The 12002-nt window shown below is 38.5% G+C and overlaps 1 protein-coding gene across 1 annotated transcript in view; it reads right to left on the reverse strand.

Moving 5' to 3' along the window:
• LOC104624659 (pericentrin-like) overlaps positions 1–12002 on the reverse strand; it is a gene marked incomplete at both ends in the record, with an annotated part of 67744 nt that overhangs the window by 32401 nt on the left and 23341 nt on the right. The window contains 6 exons of the mRNA XM_010292091.1: positions 434–580; positions 3236–3400; positions 4776–5009; positions 6065–6641; positions 7906–8381; positions 10344–10582. Of these exons, the coding sequence (XP_010290393.1) occupies positions 434–580; positions 3236–3400; positions 4776–5009; positions 6065–6641; positions 7906–8381; positions 10344–10582 (1838 nt within the window). The remainder of the gene's footprint in view (positions 1–433; positions 581–3235; positions 3401–4775; positions 5010–6064; positions 6642–7905; positions 8382–10343; positions 10583–12002) is intronic.

Below are 12002 nucleotides of genomic sequence, written 5' to 3' on the forward strand. Positions count from 1 at the left end.
GGTTCAGCAAATTAATATTATCTTTGCCGCTTCCAGATCCAGACTTCCCCTTTGCCTGTCTTACTTCGTCTGAGCTATAGGTCAGTTGGTCTAACAAAACTATTTTCTTGACAAAAAAAATGTGATAGATACAGAGGGCATCAATACAGAGGCAACAAGTCAAACATCCAACCTTCTCTTATAAAGCAGTGTTAACCTCCCTGGGAAATGGATGAAGAACAGTTTTCAAGCTGCTATACGATTTCAATTTCCATGTTACTGCTGTAGCACTCCAACTAAAAGACAGAGCCCGTCATACATTACACCTTGAAAACTAGTGATCACAAGAATTATACACACAGTCCCTCTTTATACGTCTTGAGAAAGACCACTGTGCTAAAATACGACCACAAAAACACATTTAAAATCTACTTTTAAAATATTTTCCATGCACCTGGATAATTATTGTTGCTTTTTCCTGTAGCTGGGCTGATAAGATCTCCTGCTCCTTTTGATGAGCAGTCTGTGCCTTCTCCCTCTCCTGAATCAACATCTGCTCCTTGTCATGTAGTGATTTCTTTTTTTCAGCTTCAAATTCGTCCTGCATAAGTCACATATACTTCAATTTACAGAGAGAAAAAAAAAAACAAAAAAGCCCACCTACCATCAACTCCCCAAAAACCCACAACCAAAATCTTCCACCCACCTCACCTTTTTTTTTTTCTTTAATCTGAGAGGTAATCTGTGCACATTTAACCAGCAGTATCTTACACAGTTAACACCCCCAATCAACAAATTTATGCCAAAACTATGATTTAAAAACAGTTAAAGTAGGGAAATGAACTATCTGAATGTGCTTACTGAGACCTGGGTCATTTCAGACTACTGAGATAGTGATAAGGAACAGAAAACAAATGGGTAAGTCAAGACAGAAATGGACAGAAGCCACTTTCACCAACTGTAAGTAATACAACATGCATAGTACTGAGTTCCACATAGGATGAGTGATTTACCAGAACAAACTGAAAAATCTACAAGATAGATTCACATGGCTAAATGATCTAGAAGCTATTAAATTGAATCTCACTTACCTTAAGAGTGCTATAAAGTACTCTAAAAGAAGGGATTATTAGGCAGCCCCACTCCTGCATTAGCAAATAAGGGAGGTGAAGCAAGATCCTAGCATCCCTTCCCAAAGACGCTAAAAGGAACCCTGATTAGTAATTGTTTCTGCAACACCGGAATTGGGAAACGAGTCTTCTTGATCACCATATAAAAAAACCCCGTGCAATTTGATCTATGAACACCAATACACTCCAAGGCGATAGGTGCCTTTTTTAATTGGTACGTCAAGAAAACTGGTTTTCCCCATGGCATGAAAAAAGACTTCAGAGCTGAACATACGTAGTCACCTGAGCTGTCCTGGACCCTTTGTGGAAGGCTCAGCCAGTCCTTGCACTGAGCAGAATAACCCATCCATCACCAGCTCCTCAGGTGAGGACTGCTTGCTGCTTGATAAGACCATAAGGTCTGTCATCATAGCCAGGATCAAGACCAATACTGGCACGTGAGCAGTAACAATACCAACTCCTACCCAGAATCCACGAGGCAGAGCAAAGCAGAAGAGCCAAATATGCCCAGAATTATAGACTCAAAGAGCAGAGCACTTAGCAAGATGCAAATGAACAGACACAAAGCAGTATGAGGATCCTCAACCAGTACAGTAAACTTGCAGACAAAGTCTCTGAAACTGTCTGACTATTCTTCTTAGAAGCAGTGCATTCACTAAAAGAGTATGTCAGACTGTAGAAAGGAACTCTGAATACCTAAAATCCGCTATAGGGGAGGGGAGAGGAAGGCAGCAAGGAAACCAGCTGGCACAAAGACAACCCCATAAATGAGCATGGGGGAAGTAAGCAGGGGAAGGCCCATTGTAAAAACCTGTATCGGACCATGACACAGCTCAGCCTGACATTGCAAAGAGATCCAGTCAGTCTCTTCTGGGACAAAACACCAGTCATAAAAGCTAATGAGAAAAAAACCCCAGAGACAGCTGTACTAGCAGTAGAATTACCCCTGGCAAAATTTCAATGAAAAGACAGGTTTCTGGTGTCCCAGATGCTACTCAGTGACTAAAGCGCCTAGGCAGCACACAAGACAGAAAAGCAGGAATCATTTCTGCAGTATATGCACAACTGTCAGTCCAGTCCCAGTTTCTGAGGACTGAAGGCTGGCATTCAGCTGAAGAGAGCAATACCAACTGTACCCCCAGCTGCTTTTCAGGATACACTTCTGTGCTCTGTTTCAGAAGACAGCTGCACCAGACAGAGAGGTGTCAAAGAATGACCAGGACTCCACAGTGGGGCCAGAGGCACAAAATAGGAGAAATTTGCTGCACATCTGCAGCATCCAGTTCTAGAGGTTTATACAACTGTTAGGAAGAGTTCCACCTCAGGTTGGAGAATTGACAGGAACAGTAAGGATCTATTGAAATCTCTCAAGGAGAAGCAAATAAGAAGATGGTAGTTCACCTAATTTATTTATGCTCAACAAGTTGAGCTCAACACACATTCAGTACAGTGATAACACTGAGATGAATGTAAGCACTGCTCAGTGTGTTGGTGAGTTTTGCTCTCTCTTCTGACACAGGCTGTGTCTTCTCCATTCATTTAATAGCTTTACATGTGCTTGTCACCTAGCCAATGAAGACATTTTGCGCAAGGCTCAGAAGATGACAGGCAATTTCTATATGATAGACAAGGCCAAAGATAATTTTCAGGGATAAGCATCTTGAAGATGCTCATCAAGATGAAAGTTTGGAACTCAAACAATCAACCCAAGAATGCAGAAATTAAGAACAACTAGAAAAAAATCTCAGGCATAAAGTGCGAGCTGTCATCACTCACTTGGTAAATGCTTAGACAACACTGAATGTTTTTTGCCAAATATACCCAAGCATAGTAGACGAGGTATGATAGGCCAAGGGCATAGTCTCTGCACACACCAAGAAGAAAAAGTTTCAAACGACAAACTGAACAAAAATGTACGCAAGGACTGTCACTTAGAGCAAACGCATTCCACTAACTTTTTTCGTTTTGTTTGAAGGACACCACTTCATATACAATGCAGGATTTTAAGACAACCCTGTAGTAAACACCATAACTGCTTACAGAACACTGCATTATTTCCAATACTGCTTTTTCAGAAAAACATGCTACCAGTGCATGATTTGAAGTTCATTTTAGTCAAACCCTACCTTCAGCTGTGCAATCTGCTGTTCAAGCAATACCTCCGACTGACACTTCAGCAGCTCAATCTCTTCCTGGAACTGAAGCTGCTGCTTCAATTTTACCTCCTCAAATTGAGCCAGAAGAGCTGTTCGTACAGTTTCTACTTCAGAGGCCGATGCAGAAGCATACATCTGCAGACAAGTAAGTAAAATAAAATATTTCAGCCATAGTGTTATAATTACAGAAAAAATAAAACCAAACCAAAATGACACCATCAAGTACAGCCGAACTCTTAAAAATATTTTCACAACAGTTCTCTCCAATTCTCAAGGTCATAAAGTGCTGCTCTCTATCATCATGCTGACTATAGAAAAAAGCAAGTTGATAAAAATAGATAACAAGCAACAAGGCATTAGGTACCAAGTATCTCCTGTATTCATGAGACTAGCAGGTTAGACTAACAGCGTACTCCCTACTTGTTCCTTCCAACAGCCATTTGTCTAAGAGAAATTCAAAGAAATAAGGAAGAAAGAGGGGGAGAGAAACACAAGGGGAGAGCATATTTTGCCAAGACGTGATTTGTTCAGATGAGATTAAATATTACACAGCTATACTTAATGCAATTATCCTGAGATACAACAAAGAAATCCATCAAAAATATCAGAGAAAGATTGGGGTTTTTTGGTCATGTGTTTGGGGTTTTTTCTATTATTTTCCCTAAGAAGAGTCACTGTAGTCATCAGAACAGAGATAAAATCTGTTTCTAGGATGAAGGGCTTAAAAATTTAACTCGCCGCACAACTAAGTTCCCAGGCCAGCTGGAAAGCACTATCAGCTATAAGGCTTGACAGTCCAAAAGAACACAGGGAATCTGTGTAAGTGAAAAGTGAAATAGCAAAAATATTTTAACATAACCTATGTTGTTTCGTTATAACTCGATAAAACCCAATTTTTTGCTCAAATTTTTAGCCTTCACTATGAAAGTAAACATCAAGCTTACACATAAACTTTCCCAACAAGAAGAAATGGTAAAGCTTTAAGGGCAACTAGGAAGATTTCCAAACCTCAATGAGAAAACATATTTGTAAAAGTATTATCCACTATAATTTCTCTAAGAAAAGAAGAAATCAATGTTAGTACAGGTTGTTAATAATAAAATAATAAAAGTTTGAAGTTTGCAGTTACTTTCCACACATGGTTAATGACCTAATTTATTACCTGTTAGTTTTCTATCAAAATGGCAGCTTTAAGATTTTGAATTAAATATGGCAGGAACTCAGAAGAAAGCAAGCTCACTTCCCCTGCCCCAATAAAAGACAGCACTGCAAACATGGACTGAAATTTTAAAGATTCAGGGCAATACATATATATTAATTCTTTTAGGTCCTTTTAGATAAAGCAAGGCTTAAAAATGTTAACTTTCTCTCTTCTTATCTACTGGCACTATTGAAAAAAAATCCAAAAAGCTTCTAGATATACAGTCTTACTTCTAAAGTTAATAAAACTGAATTTACTTTATGTTAAAGTATGGGTTATTTTGAGTTTAGGTATTAGCAACATTCTGACCTCTTGCTCATGTTCATGCTGCGCTTTTATTTTCCCCAATTCTTTTTGCAGCTCCCTGGAATATTCTTCCTTATGTTTCTTAATTTCCGCCTCATGAAGATCCTGAAGTTCTTGAAGTGCTTTTCTATGCTTTTCCTCCATATGCAATACTTCCTCACGTAATATATCCAGGGCCAGACGTTTTTCTTCTTCCAGCAACTTCCTTTGATTCTGAAGAGCTGTGTTCAAATCATCCTGTGTAAGCATTAATTAAAAAAGAACAGAAAAAAAGTACAAATATTTTTTGTAACCCATTTGTAAAGCACAAGTCCTGCTGTATCAAAGCTTCTTAAGTAAACAGAAACAGTATTGCCTCATGTAGGATGAGCACACATACATATACCCAACTACCTGTATCATTGAAATGGGTTTATTTTTCCTATCAACTTTTGTAAATCCCCTATTTTTTCTTCTATCCACAACAGCACTCCCCTTCAACACAACCTTCAACTTTTGCTTTTTGAAGTTCTTTACACTCAAAAACAACTAAAATGCAGATTTAAGATTAGTTAGAAAAGATAGGACAGAAGAAAAATACCCACCTTTCCCCCCACAGGATCTTCCTCTTACAACCTTAAGTTTGAGAAGTTGAATGGTAACAGACAAGTCTGAAAAACAGTACATGTTCCTCTGGAAGGCTCTGAAGTTTTAGCAATGACCTAAGCCTTCTTACCTGTTGAACTTGGAGACATCTTTCTTACCCATCTGAACTTTAAAAGAGCTCACACCTCTGCCCTATCAAGAGTAAACCTACAGAATTCTGTTAACAGCCCTAAGACAAGGTCCACTCACCCATGACCTGCTCCCAGAATCCCACGGGGGATCTTTAGAGATACTTCTGTTTTATTCTTCTCCTCAAGACTGTGCCATTAGGGAGGATCTTTAGATTCCTAGAGATGTAGCTTAACCTACAGAATTACACAGTAACTCTATCAGGCAGAGAAGCTCTGAGCTGCAAAATGGAGACCCTCCAATGTGAATTATGTTAAAAATATTTAACTCATTTGTACCTTTTCCACACACTGAGCTAGAAAACTCATTAATCTGAGCATTTGGGGGCAGGGAGTGACAAGTGGACTCAATTTTCAGCTTCAGTTTCCTATTTCAGCTCACAATATGGCCACACACAAGTGTTAGTGCTGGCACAAACAAGGTTGTAGAAATACACACCAAGAGCAAGGGAAAAGGTGATCCCACACAATGTTACCATAAAATTTCACCTTCTATGCCAAGTTTTCCTTCCGACTCACCTTATGAGCTGCTTCTGCTTCAACAGCCATGGCTTTAAGTTTTTCCATATGAAGAGTAGCTAGCTCAATTTTCAAATTATTTTGGGAAAGCTGAAGTTCTTCAGCATGCTTTAATTTCAACATCTCTATCTCCCGAATCAAGTGTGCTTGATCCATTTTATCCTTTTCATGGAGCTGTCCTGTGTGCTGCAGCTGTAGCTTCTCAAGAGCCTGACTATGTTCATCTCGTATATTCTGAATTTCAGATAGGTAGGATGACTCCAAAGAATCCAGATTTGATAAGTGTTTAGCCTCCAGCTCATCAATTTGTGCCTGATGCTTTGTCTGTAGTTCAGCAACACAGGCTTCAAGCTGAATCTGCTGTTTACTTTCTAGTGTAGATTTAAGTGTCTCAATTTCAGCTTGGTGCTTTGTCTGAAACTCAGCTGTAAGTGACAAAATTTGCTGCTTATACTTCTCCTGTAACTGCTGACTTTGGAGTTCCAGCTCGTCGACGTGTTTCTTTTTCAGCTCTTGGAGAAGAATCTCTTGCTCAGTTGTGAATTTCTGAGTCATAGCTTTGTGTTCCTCCATAAACCTATATTATTTACAAGAAAGTTAAGAGAATATTGTCAAAAAGACAGTTTTTTTAAAACAAATAATTGACATAATAAATAAAAATCAAAGAAAAATAAGTAGGCCTTACTTAGCCTCCACAAATTTTACTTTATGCTTCAAATGCAGAGCTAATTCAAAGCAAGCCACAAAAATTATTTCATAGCCCCATGATTAAAGTTTATGCAATGTCACTTGGTAATATCTGGCTATTACTAGCTAGGCTGGAATCCATATTAAATTACTCACAAATACAGAGCAACATCATTGCCTGTTTGAGAAAACAGTGCCATATCAGAGCATCCAGAACATAGCACATACATTGTCTACATCTCAAATATGTTGTCTGCAAGTAAATGCTGCCATAAGAAACATCTCTAAAAACATCTGGTTAAGATTGAGACATAAAACCACTGTGGAAGTATATGTGGGATACTTGGGGGCTCCTCCAAACTCATCTCAGCTCTCTGAGGTCTGCTTATAGCTTGATGCAAAAGATTTAATATCTGAAATGCTGCCATTTACTGTAATCATTAAGTATAGTATTTTTGGATACATACACCAACAATTAAAGTGATTGGTTATTCAAAGGCTAAGATCCTGCTTTCAGCATTTCGTACTGTAATAGTTTTCCCAATCTTGTTCTATGACCATGTGTTTGGGGAGAAAAGAAGCGATAAATTTGAAGCAATGCATGCAAATACAAAATGTAGTTGTCTGAATATTTACAATGGGGGTAGGGAGGGGAGGAAAAACTGAGCAGTTACAACCTTCATGTCTAACCAGAACTGAAGAATACCATATGAGGCCCACCAACCTTATTCGGTGGATAACACAAGCTTCGTTCACCAGGAAAAACTTTTTCAAATTCATTTGAATTGTTTGAAAACACTTGAAAAGATTCAGTTTTTTTCCCCACTCACAATGTCCTGTAACGCTTTCCGCCTCCAAGGCTAGTATACAATTTTCAGCTGTACGTTGTATTCTTAACTGCAACAGCAGAACTTGACTACACTTCATTTGACTTGCTAGACTAGATTAAATGCACTTACATGAAGCAAAATTCTATAGTAAACCATAATGGATGGCCTTACTGTTCCTGGGAGATTACTTTACATATCTAAGCTAACTGGTGCCATCAAGTGACAAACCTGTATCACGACGACTCATTAAGTTTAAAATAAGAAAAAGTAACAGTAACAATGACTGAACTGGTAAGTGAAAGTGCTCAAATGCTCAGGACGTACTTGTTTTGTGCTTCCATAAGTTTCAGTGCACATTCTTCCTGCAGACAGAGTGTGGCCTTTTCCATGTCTTCTGCCATGAGCGCTTTGGCTGCCTGCAAGTCACTGTCATATTGCTCCTGAGATTTCTGCACAGCCTGTGCACTTGCAAGGCTGTCCTCTAGTTGCTGCAGGTTGTTTTGCTGCTCTTTTACCAACTTCTCCAATTCTAGAATTTTGGCAGCTTGGTGGTCTTGAAGCTTATTCATTTCAGCTTCACGAAGTTCAAACTCCTTTTGTAAATTCTGCTTCTCAAATTCCGCTCTATTTTGCAGTTCTATACGCAACAATGATAACTTCTCTTCTGCTTGGATTCTCTGGCCCTCACATTCACATTTCCATTTTTTCTCTTTTTCTTTGTACATAGTTTCTATTTTCTGGACTTCTTCTCTGGCTTCCCTTAATTCATTCTTGTGATCCTCAGCAATTTTATATTTTACCTGTTAACACAGTTATTAAAAAAATGCATAAAATATTAAAACCAAATTGAAGTGTATGAAGTGAACATTCTCAGGCGTTTAAGGTCTGGGAGAGCTTTATTTCTTGCACTGAACTCACCCTTCCAAATAAAAGTAAGGCTGAAATATCAATTCATAGGTACTTGCATTCAATTACTACAGGAAAATTCTAGAATTACATGGCACTGTACGTTGTTTTCTCTTGGGGCCACTTCATTTCACGAGTTCAACTTTCAACGCTATGAGCACCTTAGATATTTATATTGGGCATGACTAAAAATCTCTTTCAAACCTCTCCTCTCCTTATACGTTCCAGTGGTATTTTATATGCAGTGTCCAAGACCACAATCTCATACATAGCATAAAAGCATGTAGCACAAAAACAGAAGCCAAAGCACCAAATGATTGCTGAATGACAAAAGGAAAATAAAAAAAGACTAAAAAACACACTAGAGGTAAACACGTAAACAAATAAATAGTAAACTAAGGAAACAACAGGGTCATCTCTTAAAAGAAAATTAAAAGCTAACAGGAGATCACATAGGAGCATCAGTATGAAGTATACTCTTCAGTTTTCAGTTGGAAGGTTTGTTTTGAACTAATATTTAAGCATTCATTTATGCTACAACCTAAATGAAGAGGCAGAAAAGAAACACAAAACCCCCAGATTTTGATTAATACGCAATCTGTGAAAAGTTGGGGGCTGAGGTAGGGGCCACTGGAAACAGAGGCAATTGAGGAAATTGGTTTACTCTGTTTCTGAGAGTGAGAGACCAGAAGGCAAACAAAATATGTATCTCCAGACAGTGGATCAGCATGCGGTACAGGCTCATTTCAAACACTGCTATGTGTTATGCTATATGATATACTATCATTCTGTATATGCTTATCTTTTACCCAGCCAGCAGTGCCAGAAACAAGACACTGCAGGTGGTAGGAGTAATCTAGCAGTACTGAAAGCTTCACTACTGGAAGCTTCAACTGAGTCTCCAAGTTATCTACAAACAGTCTGCAACTGTTCTCTGTGGCCTTCTCTACGAGTTTTTAAGTCTGGAGAAGGACACACATACCTACCTCTCTTACAAAAAGGGAGGAAAGGAGGACTTGAGAAATGAGAGCTTCATCCATCGAATTCTCATAAGTATTCAAATACCAGCACAAATTAAACAATGAATTAACATCCAATGTAAGTATACCCTCAGACGGGACAGGTAATTTAACAGGTAAGAGGGAAGGTGCCAGATACTATATTTTCAACTCTAAGACTTTGACAGTAGAGGTATAAGAACTAAAGTTGGTTTTTTTGCCAAAGCAAAGCAAAAGCAGAAATCTGTTGTCCGATTCTTTCTTCTTCCCTCAAAAAATGGTCTGCAAAATTATTTCTTGTTATTTGCTTCAAAAGACAGTCCTATCAAACAGAAATTTCTTAGAGGGGACCACTCAGTCAGAGGGGCTTTTTCCATCTGCCACAGTGCTTTCTGCTGAATTCTCCATTACCACATGACAGTGGTGCACCTGCAAGTGCACCATGTTACTTTCACACCGGCACACTACGATGTACTCTAGGGAGATGTTCAGGATGAGGACCTTTTGTACATCCCTGTATTGGAGCGGTATACCTATGCTTGACCCACGTCAATACAAAAGGTGGGCTGGATCAACCCTTGAAGCATCTGCCTTCCCACACTACCTGTGCTCTTAAAGAAAAGTTCATCTGCAGAGAAACTAAGCGTTTAACGCTAAAATGCTGTGAACTTCAGACTCGTCTTGCAACATTTGTGTGTAGCCATGCAAGTCCACTTAAAGCTGAAGCTGCTACCACTAAACTATTTAAAGTTTATTTAAACACATTTAAAGATAAGTGCTGCTTCTATCTCCCATGGCCTTCCCAACAGACCTGAGCTTGCTCAACTCTATACAAAGCAGTACTGGAATACTACTTACCTTTTCCATTTCCTCTTTCAGGTGCTTTTCATTCTGCACAGAAAATTCTTTTTGTTTAGTAATCTCTTCCTTTAAATGCTTTATTTCTTCCAAAAGCTCTGCAATATGCTGTTTCTCAGAGTGGAGAAGAGAGAGCTTAGCTTTGTGCTCTTCCTCCAGCACAGACACTCGCTCAGCCACCTCCATTTCAGCTTGACGTGCTGCATCTTGAGCACTCTGTAGGCGCAGTTTTGTTATTTCTGAAAAAGAAAAAACCAAAAAAACCAAACCAACCAAAAGACATTTTGGAATTTATTTTTTTAACAGGTCCTATTAATGCACAGAAATAAACTGCACAGCTGACAATGTTCAGCTTTATCAGTAGCCTTACTAACTACAGACCAACAAGAATCGCTTATGAGGACGATTTTGTACTCTGTTCCGCTTCACCACCACCTCTGAAATTTATCAGTATCAACACACACAATAATGGGGAAGGATCATGAAACCTGTGGCAGGACCTCCCCTCTATCAGCAACAGCCACAGGACCTTACCTTACAAGACCATTGTCTTTTTGGTCAATGTAATGGCAGATTTATGCAAACTTTATCTCCTCTTTTGCACATACTATTTACATAAGGCATTTCGCCAAAAAGGGGATGGGACAAATCTCTAAACATTCTAATTTAAGCAGCTTTGATATAATGTCTAGTATTAAAAAAAAATAAATTAAGATAAGAAATAGAGCTTCAAATTAAAAAAAAGTTGTATTGATCCTTTTCACCAGAGTGGAATGTAGTTATAGCCACCTGTGTTATATAGCTAAGTTACGGATGACAAGTTCAAATGTTTGTGTATCATACTGTGCTCCCAGAAACAGACTGCAGATATGAGAACTGTCATGATCCCTTACCTGTACCTCAACAATATATGCATTTCATATTGAACCAGCATAAGGCAGTATATTTCCATAAATTACAATTCCAAGAAAAGCAGCAAGAAATCAAAGCAGTTAAGAAATTACATAAACCCATGATGACATAGGAAGTCGCATTAAATTTAGACATAAGAGGAACTTTAACCTGAACCCTACAGCAAGAGATACTCATTACAAATTCAGCTCCCCATAAATACTTTCCTCTTTGTTCAAAAAATTCATCTCAATATGTATGCCAACTAGTTGGCAAATACAGGGGGGAAAAAGAAATACTAACATTAAATGAGCAGAGCACTATCAAATCCACAAAAGCAACACAAGTAAAAGAGGTATAGAACATAGAACAGAAGTGGGTCTCTCTGGAACAGAGGGAGAACTGACCTATTACATGCAAGGGACATTTAACATAGCGGATAGAAAACAGTAAGAAATTTTCAAATAAATATTAATTCAGGAATTGACAGTCTCCTCCTAAGCATCAAGAATGGAAACCTGATCAATTCCTTTTAGCAACTGTTCCACAGTTGTAGTAGATTTTATCAGAAAAAACAACTTCAGGACACCACATCTTTGCAAGTGCAACTCAGAATGCTTGGTGCCAGGGATCAATGCTCCCTATTATTTAGAGTAAACTAATAACAAATTGAAAACTTCTTCAGACAAGCCTTTAAACATTCAAAGAAAGATACAATCCACACAAGCAGCTTACCACTTTACTTCCCAGTCTGTCAGCTCATCTTAC

The sequence above is a fragment of the Phaethon lepturus genome, unplaced genomic scaffold (assembly GCF_000687285.1).
Source record: "Phaethon lepturus isolate BGI_N335 unplaced genomic scaffold, ASM68728v1 scaffold858, whole genome shotgun sequence".
Taxonomy (NCBI): domain Eukaryota; kingdom Metazoa; phylum Chordata; class Aves; order Phaethontiformes; family Phaethontidae; genus Phaethon; species Phaethon lepturus.